General features: G+C 52.0%; 1 protein-coding gene and 1 long non-coding RNA gene across 4 annotated transcripts in view; one reads left to right on the forward strand and one right to left on the reverse strand.

The window, feature by feature from the left end:
* Positions 1-6: 6 nt before the first annotated feature.
* The window catches only part of Vangl2 (VANGL planar cell polarity protein 2), a 23,260-nt gene continuing 9,932 nt past the window's right edge, over positions 7-13,334 (reverse strand). For 2 of the 3 annotated variants that reach the window (XM_031389840.1, XM_031389846.1), the window contains exons 2-8: positions 8,787-9,049; positions 8,522-8,642; positions 4,505-5,112; positions 3,571-3,707; positions 2,971-3,106; positions 1,340-1,571; positions 7-420 (exon numbers count right to left, since the gene is read on the reverse strand). In XM_031389840.1, coding sequence (XP_031245700.1) covers positions 160-420; positions 1,340-1,571; positions 2,971-3,106; positions 3,571-3,707; positions 4,505-5,112; positions 8,522-8,642; positions 8,787-8,857 — 1,566 coding nt within the window. In that variant the 5' untranslated portion in view covers positions 8,858-9,049 and the 3' untranslated portion in view covers positions 7-159. Of the gene's footprint in view, positions 421-1,339; positions 1,572-2,970; positions 3,107-3,570; positions 3,708-4,504; positions 5,113-8,521; positions 8,643-8,786; positions 9,050-11,648; positions 11,711-13,334 lie in introns of those variants that run through there. The other variant, XM_031389857.1, reaches the window with a different exon arrangement.
* Positions 13,078-13,334, forward strand: part of LOC116103629 — a 2,707-nt gene continuing 2,450 nt past the window's right edge. Inside the window, exon 1 of the long non-coding RNA XR_004123518.1 lies at positions 13,078-13,105. This is a non-coding gene — a long non-coding RNA (uncharacterized LOC116103629). The remainder of the gene's footprint in view (positions 13,106-13,334) is intronic.

The raw sequence follows: 13,334 nt of genomic DNA on the forward strand, positions 1-13,334 counted from the left end.
TAAAAAAAAAAAAAACAACCAAGAACAAAACAAAACCAAACCAAAAACAAATAAGAGCAAGAGGAAGTAGGACGGCAGAAATGTGTCAGGGCCAGAGAACCAAGCCCCTCCCACTCTGCAGGAACTCCCACACCCCTCCTCCCCTGGCTGCTGCACAAGTCACACAGAGGTCTCCGATTGCAGCCGCATGACGAACTTATGTGACTTGGGATCCACAAATTCCTCGGAGAGTTTGAAGAAGGGCACCTTCTTGGTGCTCACTACCAAGCTGAAGTCCTGGCGCTTTAAGAGGAACACAATGCCATCCTTAAGCCCATTGGTCACTGGCTCTTCGCTCACCAAGGTCCACTGTTTGGCCAGCCAACGTTCCTTGTGGTACTGGATGGTGGGTCCAGCGGCCAAATATCGCTCCAGGAAGGCCTGAGGAGGGGAGAAGATACTGTTGGGGCATCTCGTCCGCTCACCCACCCTTCATCCCGTGAGACACAGCTTTCTAAGATAGCTAGGATGTTTCTGAGCTCATTCTGTACCCATGAACCGGTATCTTCAAATGTGAGTGCAGAAGAGAGCCAGAGAGACACTTAATGTATTCATGGGGGTGAAGAGAGCCACAGAGACACTTAATGTACTGATGGGGATGATGACATACACAGAAGTGATACAGCTCCACTCAGGACCAGAATTCTTCACCCCGTTCCTTGCACCAGGCTGTGCCCAGGGCAACTTGAACCTCATTCTTCTTCCTTCCTTCCCTTCCATACAGTTGACATGACTAGAACCATGGAGGTCTACACTAGGGGAAAAGTGGGCCAAGCAAAGATTCAAGTGCAACACTGTGTGTGTGTGTGTGTGTGTGTGTGTGTGTGTCCACATGCATGCACACTGTTTTGCTGGTAAATGAAATCAAGAATTCAGGCCTGATCTACCCCTGAGCTACATTCCCGGCCTCTGTATCAGCCCCTCAACAAGGAGGCTCGCAGAGAGCCATTCTAGGAAGCTGGCAACTGGGCTGAGGTAGCCCGACAGCTAAAAGTAAGCAGAGGTAAAAGCTTGCTTTGGGGATGAAGGGGTCAGGAAAGTGAAGGTGTAAGACTTGGAATGTAGAATTTCTAAGGCCTTATAAAAATGAGAAACAGGCCTCTGAAACACACCCCCCAAAGAGTTCCAAAGTTCCCCTTGCGTCCTCCGCTCCACACACACAAGATAGATGGAATGGGGACAGGAAAAGAGATTCTCAAGAAGAGGTAAAGACGAGGCAAAGACCAGGAAGGAGAAACAGCCATGAACAGGAGAGGCTAGAAGCTGCACACAGAGGAAGGCCTGGAAGCAGCAAGCCTACCTTGGGCGTCATGTCGTGGGTGATGCAGAATTCCAGGTGCTGAAGGATGCTCTCCATGGTGTGGTAAGGCTGCTGTTTCGTAGTGCGAAGGTACTTCTGCATGGCACGGGCCATGGATGCAAAGATGGCTTGGGCTGCTTCCCGGGGGTCCATCACCTCCCTGGGGTTCTTCTGCTCCTCCTCCTGCAGCCGCTTAATGTGCGTGAAGGCCTCCTCCACAGCCACCACGAGCCTAGGGGACAGGTAGCATCTGGACCAGGTGCCCACTGTTCATCCCACCCTCTACCCATCGGCTCAGACTGCTGCAGCCAGAGTGAGGTCCGGCCTCTGTACTCTCCCGGAAGTAACGGAAGTCCGTGTGGAGCCAAGTGCTAGGAGATGAGGGACGTGCTTTCCTCACAAGCACCAAGAAACCGTCGTACTCAGTGGGATCAGTCTAGGAACTTAAAGGGAACGAGGCTAGCATCAAATCCAGAATGATACTCAGTAACTAAGCTGCAGAAAAGGCCAAGTGTCCCATCAGACCTAGGAAAACACTCCACAACACACTATACTATGTAAAAACTTAATACATATGACTAACGGGTAAGGGCATTAGCAGGAGTGGTGGTGGTGGTGGTGGTGGTAGTAGTAATAGTAGTAGTAGTATGTTATTTACATGGGTGGGGGCATGCACACGCCTTCTATGGGACTCAGAGGAGTCCTTTCTTTCCAACATATGGATTCTGGGGATTGAACTCAGGTCTTCAGGCTTGGCAGGGCTCCCAGTTTTGGAAATGGCATTTCTATTCAGCCACAATAGCATAGGCAGTGCTGAAACCTGACTTGGATGGAAGGATATACGCAGCAGTTTAAGACCAGGCTGGTCTACATCGTAAGTTTCCAGGCCAGCCAGGGCTGAATAGTAAGACCCTGTCTCAAAAGAAAAACCAAAAAAATCCAAGTATAATGGCGCATACTTTTAATCCCAGCACTGGGGAAGCAGAGGCAGGCACATCCCTGGGAACTGGAAGCCAGCCAGCTTAGTCTCGCCTACTTTGTGACCTCAGAGCAATGAAGATACCATCTCAGAAAGCAAACGGGATGACGCCTGAGGGACAACAGCTAAGGCTGTCCTCTGGCCTACACACACACACACACACACACACACACACACACACACACATGAATAATTATTATCCTGTCGGGCCTGAAAACCAGGCTTCTCTATAGGTGGCAAAAGTCAGAGAGAGCTGGCTCCTGTTAGAAAAAGCCAACTACCATGCTGAAAACCGTGGGAGAGAATGACACGCATGTGAGTCCATCAAAAGCCAGGGAGCCTGGAAGAGAAGCCCAGGCTCACAGAAGAGGTGCACAGATTTTAGCCTTCAAGGTCCAAGCAGGCGGTCCCGCAAGCCAGAACCTGACCCACGGAACAGAGCAATAATAAATGTGTTGTTTTACAGCTGCTGAGTCCATGGTGATCAGTCACGGAAGCACTGGGAAATGAATATACAAATCCTGCATCCTTACTGTTCTGTTCCCAGCAGGCACCGGGGCCTCCTGAGCTTCATCCCACAGGTACTGCTCTATTGGTTTTTCCACTCCCTCAGTTGTCCACCGGGCCCTGGACTCACACAGCCGGCACCCACCTGGCCCTGCGCTTGCGCACTCTGCGCTCGTGCTCGGCTTCCTCGTAGTAGTACTCATTGTGGCTGTTGTCGCGCCTCCGTGCCGCAGCCGCGATCACGGCCCTTGACTGGCCCGTGGAGTTATTGGTGCTGTTTTCTGTACAAGATCAGGATAGAGGAGATGGTCAGAAAAACTGTAGCTCCTGCATTCGGGAAACATGGCCTGACACAGCCAGAGGATGTGTCCCCCCACTACCCAGCAATGCCTCCCCGTCCCAGCCCTCCTGGCCACCTCTGAGAGAAACTGCAGGAAAGCGACCAGAAAGGCATTGAAAGGGGAGGAATCCTGCGTATTTATTTATTTTCCTCCTGACGCAGGAGGTTTTGCAGCTCCGGGCCTAAGGGTGTAGAGACCAGGGCTATGAGCAGACCCAGGAGCTAAACCAGGGGATACACCATAGCATAAAAAGGAGAGCAGCTAAGACCAGCTACCTGAAGTCAAGGGGAAATGACAGAACAGAGGGGCTGGGACGCAGGCCAGGGAAGGGAAAAGACAAGGGAAGTAACTTGGTGCCCTGCTTAGGAAGAGGCCGGGAGGAGTGGAGGAGCAGGGCCGCTCACCCTCTCCGAGAGAGTACACCTTGAAGCCAGACACTTTCTTGGCCAGGACGGACTTGGGCAGGTTGAGGAGGGCGGGGTTGTAGACAGGGAAGTCATGGTAATACTTCTCCAGGATCCACACTGCCACTCGCTGGATGCTGTTGGGGAGACGGCAGGAGGGGGAGGGAGAAGGGACAGACAAGGGGCGCAGGGGAAGGGACACATCAGGGCAGGTCGGCAGGGCTGGAGAGGACACACAGGGACAAGCTGCTTCCAGGAAGCCTGGCTCAAGCCTGAGGTCTAGACTTACCAGGCCCCTAATCCTTCCCAAGGCTTGGTCGCCTACCCATTTCCTGCCATGCTGAAGCCAGGGGGTAAATAAGCCCCAGCTAAGGGACCCCCTCCTCCCCCTCCAACATTCTCCCAAGGTTTCTGATAGGACCCAGGTGGTGCCACTGATGCTCTGCATAGCCTGGAGGGTGGGGGCATCTTGCCCACAAGCCTGGTGGGAGCTGACTTTCTCTATCTCTCCCTCTGGCGGTCCATCTATGGCCGGCTCATCTCAGTAACATATACTGACTACTCAAAAAAACAAAAAAAAAATCATGCCTCCAAGAAAAGGCTAGCAACCCTCTGTTTTATACCCCTTACCTCTCTTCCTCTGGCCCACCCTCCTCTAAGGGTCCTGATTTCGAAATGCCTGTCACTGCCAGTTCACAACTCCCACTGACATCTTACCCACGATCCTACATTATGACTTTGTCGTTTGGCTGAAAATGCCACTGAACACTTACTGTGTACAAACTCCCTTCCGCCCAGCCCGTCTTGTTCATCACGTTTTGTCCCCGCCGCCATCCCACCCTTCCCCTCTCTCCTCCCTCCTCCCCCCACCCAAACCTTTTCAGGTCTTATCTTTGTCCTACCCAAGTCCCACTTTACGACCGTGCACCCCTACCTGAGATGGCCGACATTGTAGAAGCGGCTGGCCCCATCAGTGGATCGCACGACCTTGAGCGTGAACTGGGGCTGGAGCTGACGCAGCTCCAGCAGAACTACGGCCAGATAGTGCACGAAGAGTAAGGCATCCACTAGCGAAACAGCAAACTGAACCACGCCCTGGTAGCTGCGCTCCCGGGCGTCCAAGATGCGCACGCCGTAGAAGAGCCAGTAGGAGATAACGAGCAGGAAGACAAGCACCATGAGCAGAGCTCGTAACACGAAGACTCGGGGCAGTGAGGCCTTGGGCCGGCGGAAGAACAGAGCCCAGCTGCCCAACAGCAGGATGAGCAGCTTGAAGGCCACGGAGATGAAGAGGCCCTCACAGGCGGTCCCACACGGCTCCAGCTCCTCCCGCCACAGCAATGGGGGCAGCAGCAGGAAAGCCAGCGGGGTGAGGAACGAGAGCAATGCCAGAATGGCCCCTGCCGCCACGCCCAGGTGGCGGGAACAATCCAAGGGGACACTGTCCTCCATGTCCTTGGCGATGCGCGTGAGGTCATCATGGGAGATACTGTGCTCAGAAGTGCCAGTGACCACCGTTGTTGTTTCTCCCCAGTTGTCATCCTACAGCCAGGAAGGGGAACGGAGAGGAAAAGACAGGCAGAGAAGACAGAGGTACACGTGGGAAAGCGGACCGGGAGAGAGACATCAACACATAGACAATCATCAGAAGTTACTGAGCTTTACTGTGTGCCGGTCTTGTCGCTGCTGAAACTGCCATCTAAAACCCAAGTCTCTGGGGAGCCGCACTGAGGTCAGGCGGGGGAGACACCACATGTGCACCGATGACCCTCAAAGCGGAGCACAGGACAACAGCCAAGGGGACTTCTCGAGCAGTGATGGTGACCCAAGGGCACGCTTGCCAGGCAAAACAGGCAGCTTCCAGAGAGTGATAGGACCCGAGCTGACCCCCAGCAGCGGGTGACATGCAAGAAGCTCATCTGAATTAGTGGCTCCTAACCCCAGCTGCACACAGTAGAATCACCTAGGGAGCTTGGAAAACATACCAATTATGCAAAGTGAGATCTGCTTGTCAACCTTTTTTTTTTTTTTTTTAGAAAGCTCCCAAGATGATTATAATGCTCAGCCAAGATTGGGAACTCTGAGCTAAATGATCTCTAGGGGCTGCTAGTCAAAATGCACTCTGTGGACCAGGAGTGTGGAATTCACCTGGGAGCGCGGCAGAAAGGGCAGACCCACAGGCCCAGCCCCTATTTACTAAGCCACAATCTGCACTTAAACAAGGTGCCCATGAACTGTTCCAACATTTGAGCTCTAGATGGGCTCTCCTAAGTTGCTTCCGGGTTTTTGCAGTAGTCCATGGTTTCAGCAGAAGCCAGGGCCAGATTATTCAAGGCAGAGATTCATGAACCAAGGCACCCTGAGGAATGAGAGAGCTGACGGGTCCACGTTCAGGAGCAGAGAGAGAGCAGACTGGCTAGGGAAGGGGGAGTCCTTTAGGCAGGCCATGTGGTCATGCCAGGAACAGACATCTACTCCAGCCAAGCGAGGCGATGCGTGACTGTGATCCCAGCACACAGGAGGCTGAAGCGGGAGGGGTCGAATGGGCGATCAAAATTAGCCTGGGCCAGGGCTGGCGAGATGGCTCAGCGAGTAAGAGCACTGACTGCTCTTCCGAAGGTCCTGAGTTCAGATCCCAGCAACCACATGGTGGCTCACAACCACCCGTAATGAGATTTGATGCCCTCTTCTGGTGTGTCTGAAGACAGCTACAGTGAATTATGCCAGAGCGAGTGAGGCCGGCAGAGGTCCTGACTTCAATTCCCAGCAGCCACATACATGATAGCTCATAGCTATCTGTATAGCTACAGTGTACTCATACACATTTTTAAAAAAAAAAAATTAGCCTAGGCCACAGATCAAGACGGTCTCAAAAAGGAAAAAAAAAAAAACCAGGGGCAGTGATAAATGCCTGTAATCCTAGCACTTGGGAGGTGGAGGAAGAAAGGTCAGAGGTTCAAAGCCATCCTCAGTTATATCAGTAAGTTCAAGGCTAGCCTGAGATACATGAGACCTTGTCTTTAAAATAAAATAAAAGCCGGGTGGTGGTGCACACCTTTAATCCCAGCACTTGGGAGGCAGAGGCAGGTGGATTTCTGAGTTCGAGGCCAGCCTGGTCTACAGAGTGAGTTCCAGGACAGCCAGGGCTACACAGATAAACCATGCTCGAAAAACCAAAACAAAATAAAAAGTTAAAAAAAAAATCTATCCTCCAACCATGAGGAGCTACTATAGTTTTCTCATTAAGGGAGAAGAGGGGACAGGAAGACTAGTGAATGACCTAAACAGAATATGGGAAACACGCTGCAGACTCAGGGTCACCGTGGGTCTCTATAAAGCTAGCTCTGTGGACTGACCACCTGTGTAACTGTGGTACAGGATCTGTGGAGGTAAGCACAGACAGATGGGCTCCCAGGTGCCCTTCAGAGTGTGGTCTGCTCAAAGCTGTTTCTCCGCAGTGGCTAGAGAGCATCCTACAGATAAGTTCCAGGACCACCAGGAAATCCAGCCTGGACATACAGAGTCCTACCCTAAACTCCTGGGGAGACAAGCTACAGGACTTAGCTACGCAGTGCAGTGGAAGAGGCAGCCTGGAAGGGCTAGAGAGCTGAGGATTCTCCTCTCCCAAGGATGGGAGACGAATCTGACCTGAATCCAGAAGGCAGAAGAGCTGGCCACTGTCAGCTGTGGGACCGGAACCACCACACCCTCACCCAGTGACCCCAGATACACTGCCTACCCTCTCAAAGATCAAGGTGGGGAACCCCACACAACAGGAGATGAGTTTAATCATACCTCAACGTCACTTCAAAAATCCATGAGGCCTGATATTACAGAAAGAAAAGAGTTCCCAATGTCAGACAGGCCCCTGCCCCAGAGGAACAAAAGCTAAGAGTCTCCACTGACTAAGAAGAAAGAACAGGAATAGACTTGGGCAATCTCAGTGTCACCACAAACCCTGTCCCTTCTAAATTCCAGACTGTGCCTACTCTCCTCTCTACCCAGGGAGTGCAATGGACCAGAAGTCAGAACAGAAACAACTTCTCACTCTGTCCTAGAATTCTTTTTTTTTTTTTTTTTTTTTTTTTTTGAGACAGCGTTTCTCTGCATAGCCCTGGCTGTCCTGGAACTCACTCTGTAGACCAGGCTGGCCTCGAACTCAGAAATCCACCTGCCTCTACATCCCACGTGCTGGGATTAAAGGCGTGCGCCACCTTTCCAAGGTGCTCCCTCTAACTGCCCAGTCTCTCTTCTTGGTGCCCTGGCTCCCTTGACTCTTCCCCAAACCCCTTTTCCCTAGGACCTAGGTGATGCTGTTCCACAAGCTAACAGCAGAGGGCGAACATCTGAGACTCGAGGCAAACCTGTGGCCGACCCACCAGCACAGCTGCCCGCCTACTCCAGCCTGCGCCAACCTGACTGGCTGACGGGAGCTCTGGAGCAGCAGGAGCATTTCTCCTTACTCAGCTAAACCACCTCCGCCTCTGGAGGTCAGGTAGAAACTAGTACCTCCAAAAGAGTTTCCACTAACATCTAAATTCCCTGAATTCCCTGCAACAAGATCCCACCTTGGAACACGAAACGAAGGACAGGCATAGTAGCGCACCTGTAATCCCTTCATTTGGGACTCAGGGACAGGAGGATTTTGTTTTCAAAACCAATCTTGGGGCCACACATAGTGGCGCACACCTTTAAATCCAGCACTCAGAAAGCAGGGGCAGGCAGATCTCTGTGAAGTCAATGCTAGCTAGGGCTACACTGTGAGACCCTGTCTCACAACAAAAACAAGCTACAAAAGTCGATCCTGTCTCGAAAAAGAAACAAAAAGATACCGTTCTTGATCTTGGACCTGTCCTAGATCTCCATCAGCCCTGTGCTTGCCTAGGGAACTCCACCTGCCCCAGAGGATCACAAAATGTCTGATCTAAACCACTTTAGCCCCAGTGCTCACCCGCTCATCCCCCCTCGTGGACTCATTGTCCAGCAGGGGCTCTCCCGGAGCCTGGATCGTCACTGATTTATCTCCTCGACTCCCATCCCGGCTCTTAGAGCGGTGTCGGTCCCGGCGGTCCCTGCAGCAGGAAGCCAGAGAAACAGAAACAAATGTCAAGAGGGGATTCCAGGTCCCTTCGGCAGCCCCCTACCCCACCACCTTAGCATACAGGTAGAGAGAGGTGTCTCTCTCTACCAGGCTGATCTGCTCCCGCTGGACCCACCTGTGCTTCCGGGAGCTGCGGGAGTGGCCCGACTTGTAGGAATAGCCCGAGTACTGGGACTCGGTGTCCATGGCGTCTGAACGCCGTGCCTTGTAGCGCTCCAGGGCCGCGGGCTGGGGCCTCTTGGGGGGCCCCACAGCCACCTCCTTCAGCACAGGCTTCTTCAGGCCAAGAGGCACCTTTAGGAAGTCAACCGTCACCCTGAGGGACTCTATTTTGCTGGACGAGTGGGCTTATCTCAGAGAAATTCAAGCGACAGCTCCCTGAGAAGAGAACGCAACTGCTTAGAGGGTAGCTCAGGCTTCCCATAGGTCAGACAGAAAGGAAAATACATCTCCGAATGCCACCAGGATCTCAGGGAAGCCCAGCCACCTATTCCATGAGAATACATCATTCCTGGTTCCCTGTTCTGCCCAATAGGCTCAGCTCCTCCAGCTTTGTCAGCTAGAAAGACCCTCCATCCACAGTATTCCAGGCTGGGAAAGACGCTAGCCAGCACAGGCTCCAAGGGCAAGAAGGACACCCAGAGTAATCCAACTTGGGTGCCCCATCAGGAAGAATCAAAGCACTGCTCTCCTGTTCTCAGTCAGGAAAACGGAGACTCTGAGACCCGCGAGTACATGTACAAGCTTGAGAGCACAATCTCTCCCTTCCTCTCTCTCCCTCTCCCTCTCTCTCAATGATGGGTGAATGGAGGTAGAGATTGGCAGCATGGTAAGAGTAACAAACAAAAAGAAGCATCTTCCAGAGGCCCAAAGCCCCTGGACAAGCAAGACAGAAGGCTAGCTCTACTTAGGGCCGACGGGCAGCCTCCTCCATCTACGATGCATGGTTTTTCAAGACCCACCAGTCAAGCATCCTTCAGCGCCCAGCCCCACCCAACTCTCACAGACGCTCCAGCTATTGTAGCAACCAAGGCCATCTTCTCCAGGAATGCTGGCAACACTAACTCAAGTCATTCCCATGCCTGAGCACCTCCTGCCTCCACTCCCTGATCAAGCAAACCTCTCTAACTCACCTACACGCAAACATACACTTTGCTATGTCCTGGATATTCCAATAAATACAAGCAGCCATCTCTCTCAGTGTGGGAGGAGGAAAAGAACACGAGGTTACCCAGCAACAGACAAATGTGTCAGGGATTGAACCCTGTGTGCTAAGCAAGCACTCTACCACTGGGCTAGCGACATCCCGAGTCCTGTAGAGATACTCTAAACTGAATGTCTAGAAATCTGGGGAAATGACACCTGACCATGCCCAAGAAAGGAAGAAAAAGCCCAAGAAAGGGAGGGAATGACACCACACCATGGAAGGCCAAGTCAAGAAATGGCTCCCTGCAGTTAATAAACAATATACCACACAGCTCAGGAGGAGAGGCTGGCAGAAGCTGTAAGAACCGCGCTAGGAGTTCGGTTTTTTTTTTGTTTTTTTGTTTTTTTAATTAGTCCAATCAAGGTTCCCATTTTACTCATAGAGGCCAGGATTTATATAGTTACACCAAAGTTTTTTTTGGTTTTTCGAGACAGGGTTTCTCTGTGTAGCCCTGGCTGTCCTGGAACTCACTTTGTAGACCAGGCTGGCCTCGAGAACTCAGAAATCCGCCTGACTCTGCCTCCCAAGTGCTGGGATTAAAGGCGTGTGCCACCACCGCCCGGCCTAGGAGTTCGGTTTTATTTGCAGGATATCAGGAAGCCTATTTAGCTGTGCTGATTTGGATTGGAAAGACAAAGCAGAAACGGAGCAATCAGTGAGAAGGTCCCACAGCAGGAAGACTCGGCCACTAGAACCAAGGAAGACGTCAGAAACGGAGTTGCAGAACCAACTAGACCCGATGAAGGGTGGGGGGGAGACACATCAAAAACACCCAGTCACCACACACAAAATATGTAAGTAAAATGTAATTTAAATAATAAAAATAAAAATAAAAGTAATAAAAATAAGACACTGAGCTCTGGTAAGGCAGAGAATTAGAAGAAGCAAGCTTGGGAGGATGGAGTTTATGCAGAAGCATGTGTGGGGAGGAGTAAGCTTGTGGGAGAGGGCTGAGAGTACTCCGTTCCCCACTCACAAAGCTCAGGGCAGCTTTGTGAGGAACGGGCCGATGGGCGTCCAAGGAGCTGGAGTCTGAGCAGAAGGTATTGTCAACATGCAGAGACACTGCACTGAGCTCAGGAGAATGGGTACAAGATCTCCAAACTGCGTGTGTCCAGGAGGAAAAGAAGAACAAGCAAAGAGACTGAGAAGGAGGGCAAGAGGCCAGTAGAGTGAAGTCTCATGACAGCCAATAAGCCAAGTGGAGTTCTGGGAAGGAATAAACACAACCCACAACCAGGTCCAACACTGCTGAGCAGTTCGGGATGCTGAAGCACTGAAACAGACTTGCTTTGTGGAGATAACTTTTCTCCAACAACTTTGCCTGGACTTGGAGGATGAGCAGAAGGGGGGATACATACTTGCATCCATCTCCCTTCCTGTGGATACAGTAACTGATACCCACAAGTAAGCGAATACATACGCCTGCCTATCTGAATGCCATTGTGGGGAGATAAGAATCTATGTGAAATCTACTCATCTCTCCTCCTGACAGAGTTATGTGGAGACAATCCGTGAGCCAGTGATTTCAATATCCCCCACATCAAAGCAACATGTGACAGACACATACTTTGGGGACAGATATACTTCAACAAACCTGAACCTCTCTAAAACAGGGCCACAAGCAGGGCCCATCCCATGCTCACCCCCTCTGTCTGCAAATTACATGTTGGGCTCCCCTTCCCTTCCCCCGGGGGAACCCACTCTACTGGTTCACTCCCCCGTACGGTTTAGACGTTGCAGCTGAGCCACTTTTGATGTGGTTCCTACCTGGTCCTTCTAGCCGTGCCCTTAAAGACTGAGCTTCGCCAGGAGGCTCTGAGACCAACAGACTACAGAAGATGCATCTAGGAAAAAGCCATAGGGCAAAGCGGGGCTCTGGATTAGATCCAGACAGACACTAGAACCCCCCCTTCCTCATCCTCACCCCAAATACCTGCAACCCATCTCAGGGCCAACGGCAAAAAAGAGGCCGGGATTTACACAAAGATTCAGGTTTAAAACCTGGCTCTCCCTGGCTGAGCTGGGTGACCGTGGGCAAGCTACTGCCCCTACTGTGCTTAGGAGTTGATGGGCTTTCTGGTAAAACAAGAGGCGAAGATACCGCCTTCGTGGGGTGGCTGTACAGAACACGGGGATGAAAGAAGCGCCCTTCACAGACTGTAGCTACTAATAGTTAAGCAATTAATAAACTCTCAAACTCCAGTCCCCAACCACTTCCTCCGAAACGAGGGAAGGCGGCGGTATAAATAAATCGTGGGACTAAATAAAGAACTTTCCGGAGCGCACACACCCCAGCCCACTACTTCAAACACACCCAGATGTGAGGTGAAGCTACTGTTTCCCCTGCAGATAAATTTCAAGCCACACAAGGTGCCAGTCATCTCTCAACTCTTTGTTCTGAGCTACTTAGCCTGGAGCCCCCCTACTTTCCTCCCCAGCCAAAGACAGGACCCCCGCCGCCCTGGCACCCAGAGGGCTGGCCCACAATGTAGCAAAACATGCTCCTCCCTCAGCCACCAAACAGAGGGGACCAAAGGACCACAACTTCTGAAACCTGCTGTCCTTCTGGACACCCAAGGGAGCTAATCCCAGTAACTGGGAAGGGATGAAAGGTAGGCAAAGAGATGGACAGAAGTTCCCCTCACTCAATCAGTCTCAAGAATCAGGTTTGGAGGGTCTCTTGGTCAGGCATCGTTCCCAGGAAACAAAGTGGAGGAGGTGGGGGGTGCGGCGGGAATCAGTGGATGAGATCAACAAGTAGAAATGTCAAAGTGGTGAGGAGACAGGAGAGAAGTCTGGACTTGGCACAGGTCTGAGCTGGGCCCAGCCTGAGGGGCAGAGGCTGTAAAAAGCCAATATGCCCCACTGTTTCTCAACTTGCTCCCCAATCAAGACACAAACACAAGCACTGAATCCCAGTGCTCAAACCAGCCATGGATTATCTGGGGTTAAAAGGAGGCCAAAGAGGAAGGGGGGAGCGGAGAGAGCCCGGCACAAAAAGGAGACCCTTCTCCCTTCCAAAGGCCTTTCAGAAATAAAATTAATGGAATGTGTCTCAGTAACATCCCAAGGGAATTGGGAGGAGGGCTGAGGGGAATGTGGGGGCTTTTGTCCCGGCTGCCCAGCTTCTCCCACATTGATCACCATAGCAACCAAAGCCCCCTGTTGCCTAGGTGATGGCAGCCAGGTCCTGGAACCCATACCCAGCATCCAAAGCGAGAAAGGTTATAGAGGTGGGGGAGTGGGACGAGGGGGAGAGAATGGGGTTTCTCCTCTGGCAGCCCCAGCTTTTGTCTGAGCCTGGGATCGGGTTTCTTCACGGAGACAATTGGAGGCCTCAAGAAAATATAAACTGAAAACCTGGCAGGAGGCAGAGAGAGCAGGGCCCTGGGGTACAGGGTATGTGGGTAGGTAGGGGTGCAGGGTAAACACAGACCAGGACCAACTGCCTCT

The sequence above is a fragment of the Mastomys coucha genome, unplaced genomic scaffold (genome assembly GCF_008632895.1).
Source record: "Mastomys coucha isolate ucsf_1 unplaced genomic scaffold, UCSF_Mcou_1 pScaffold1, whole genome shotgun sequence".
Taxonomy (NCBI): domain Eukaryota; kingdom Metazoa; phylum Chordata; class Mammalia; order Rodentia; family Muridae; genus Mastomys; species Mastomys coucha.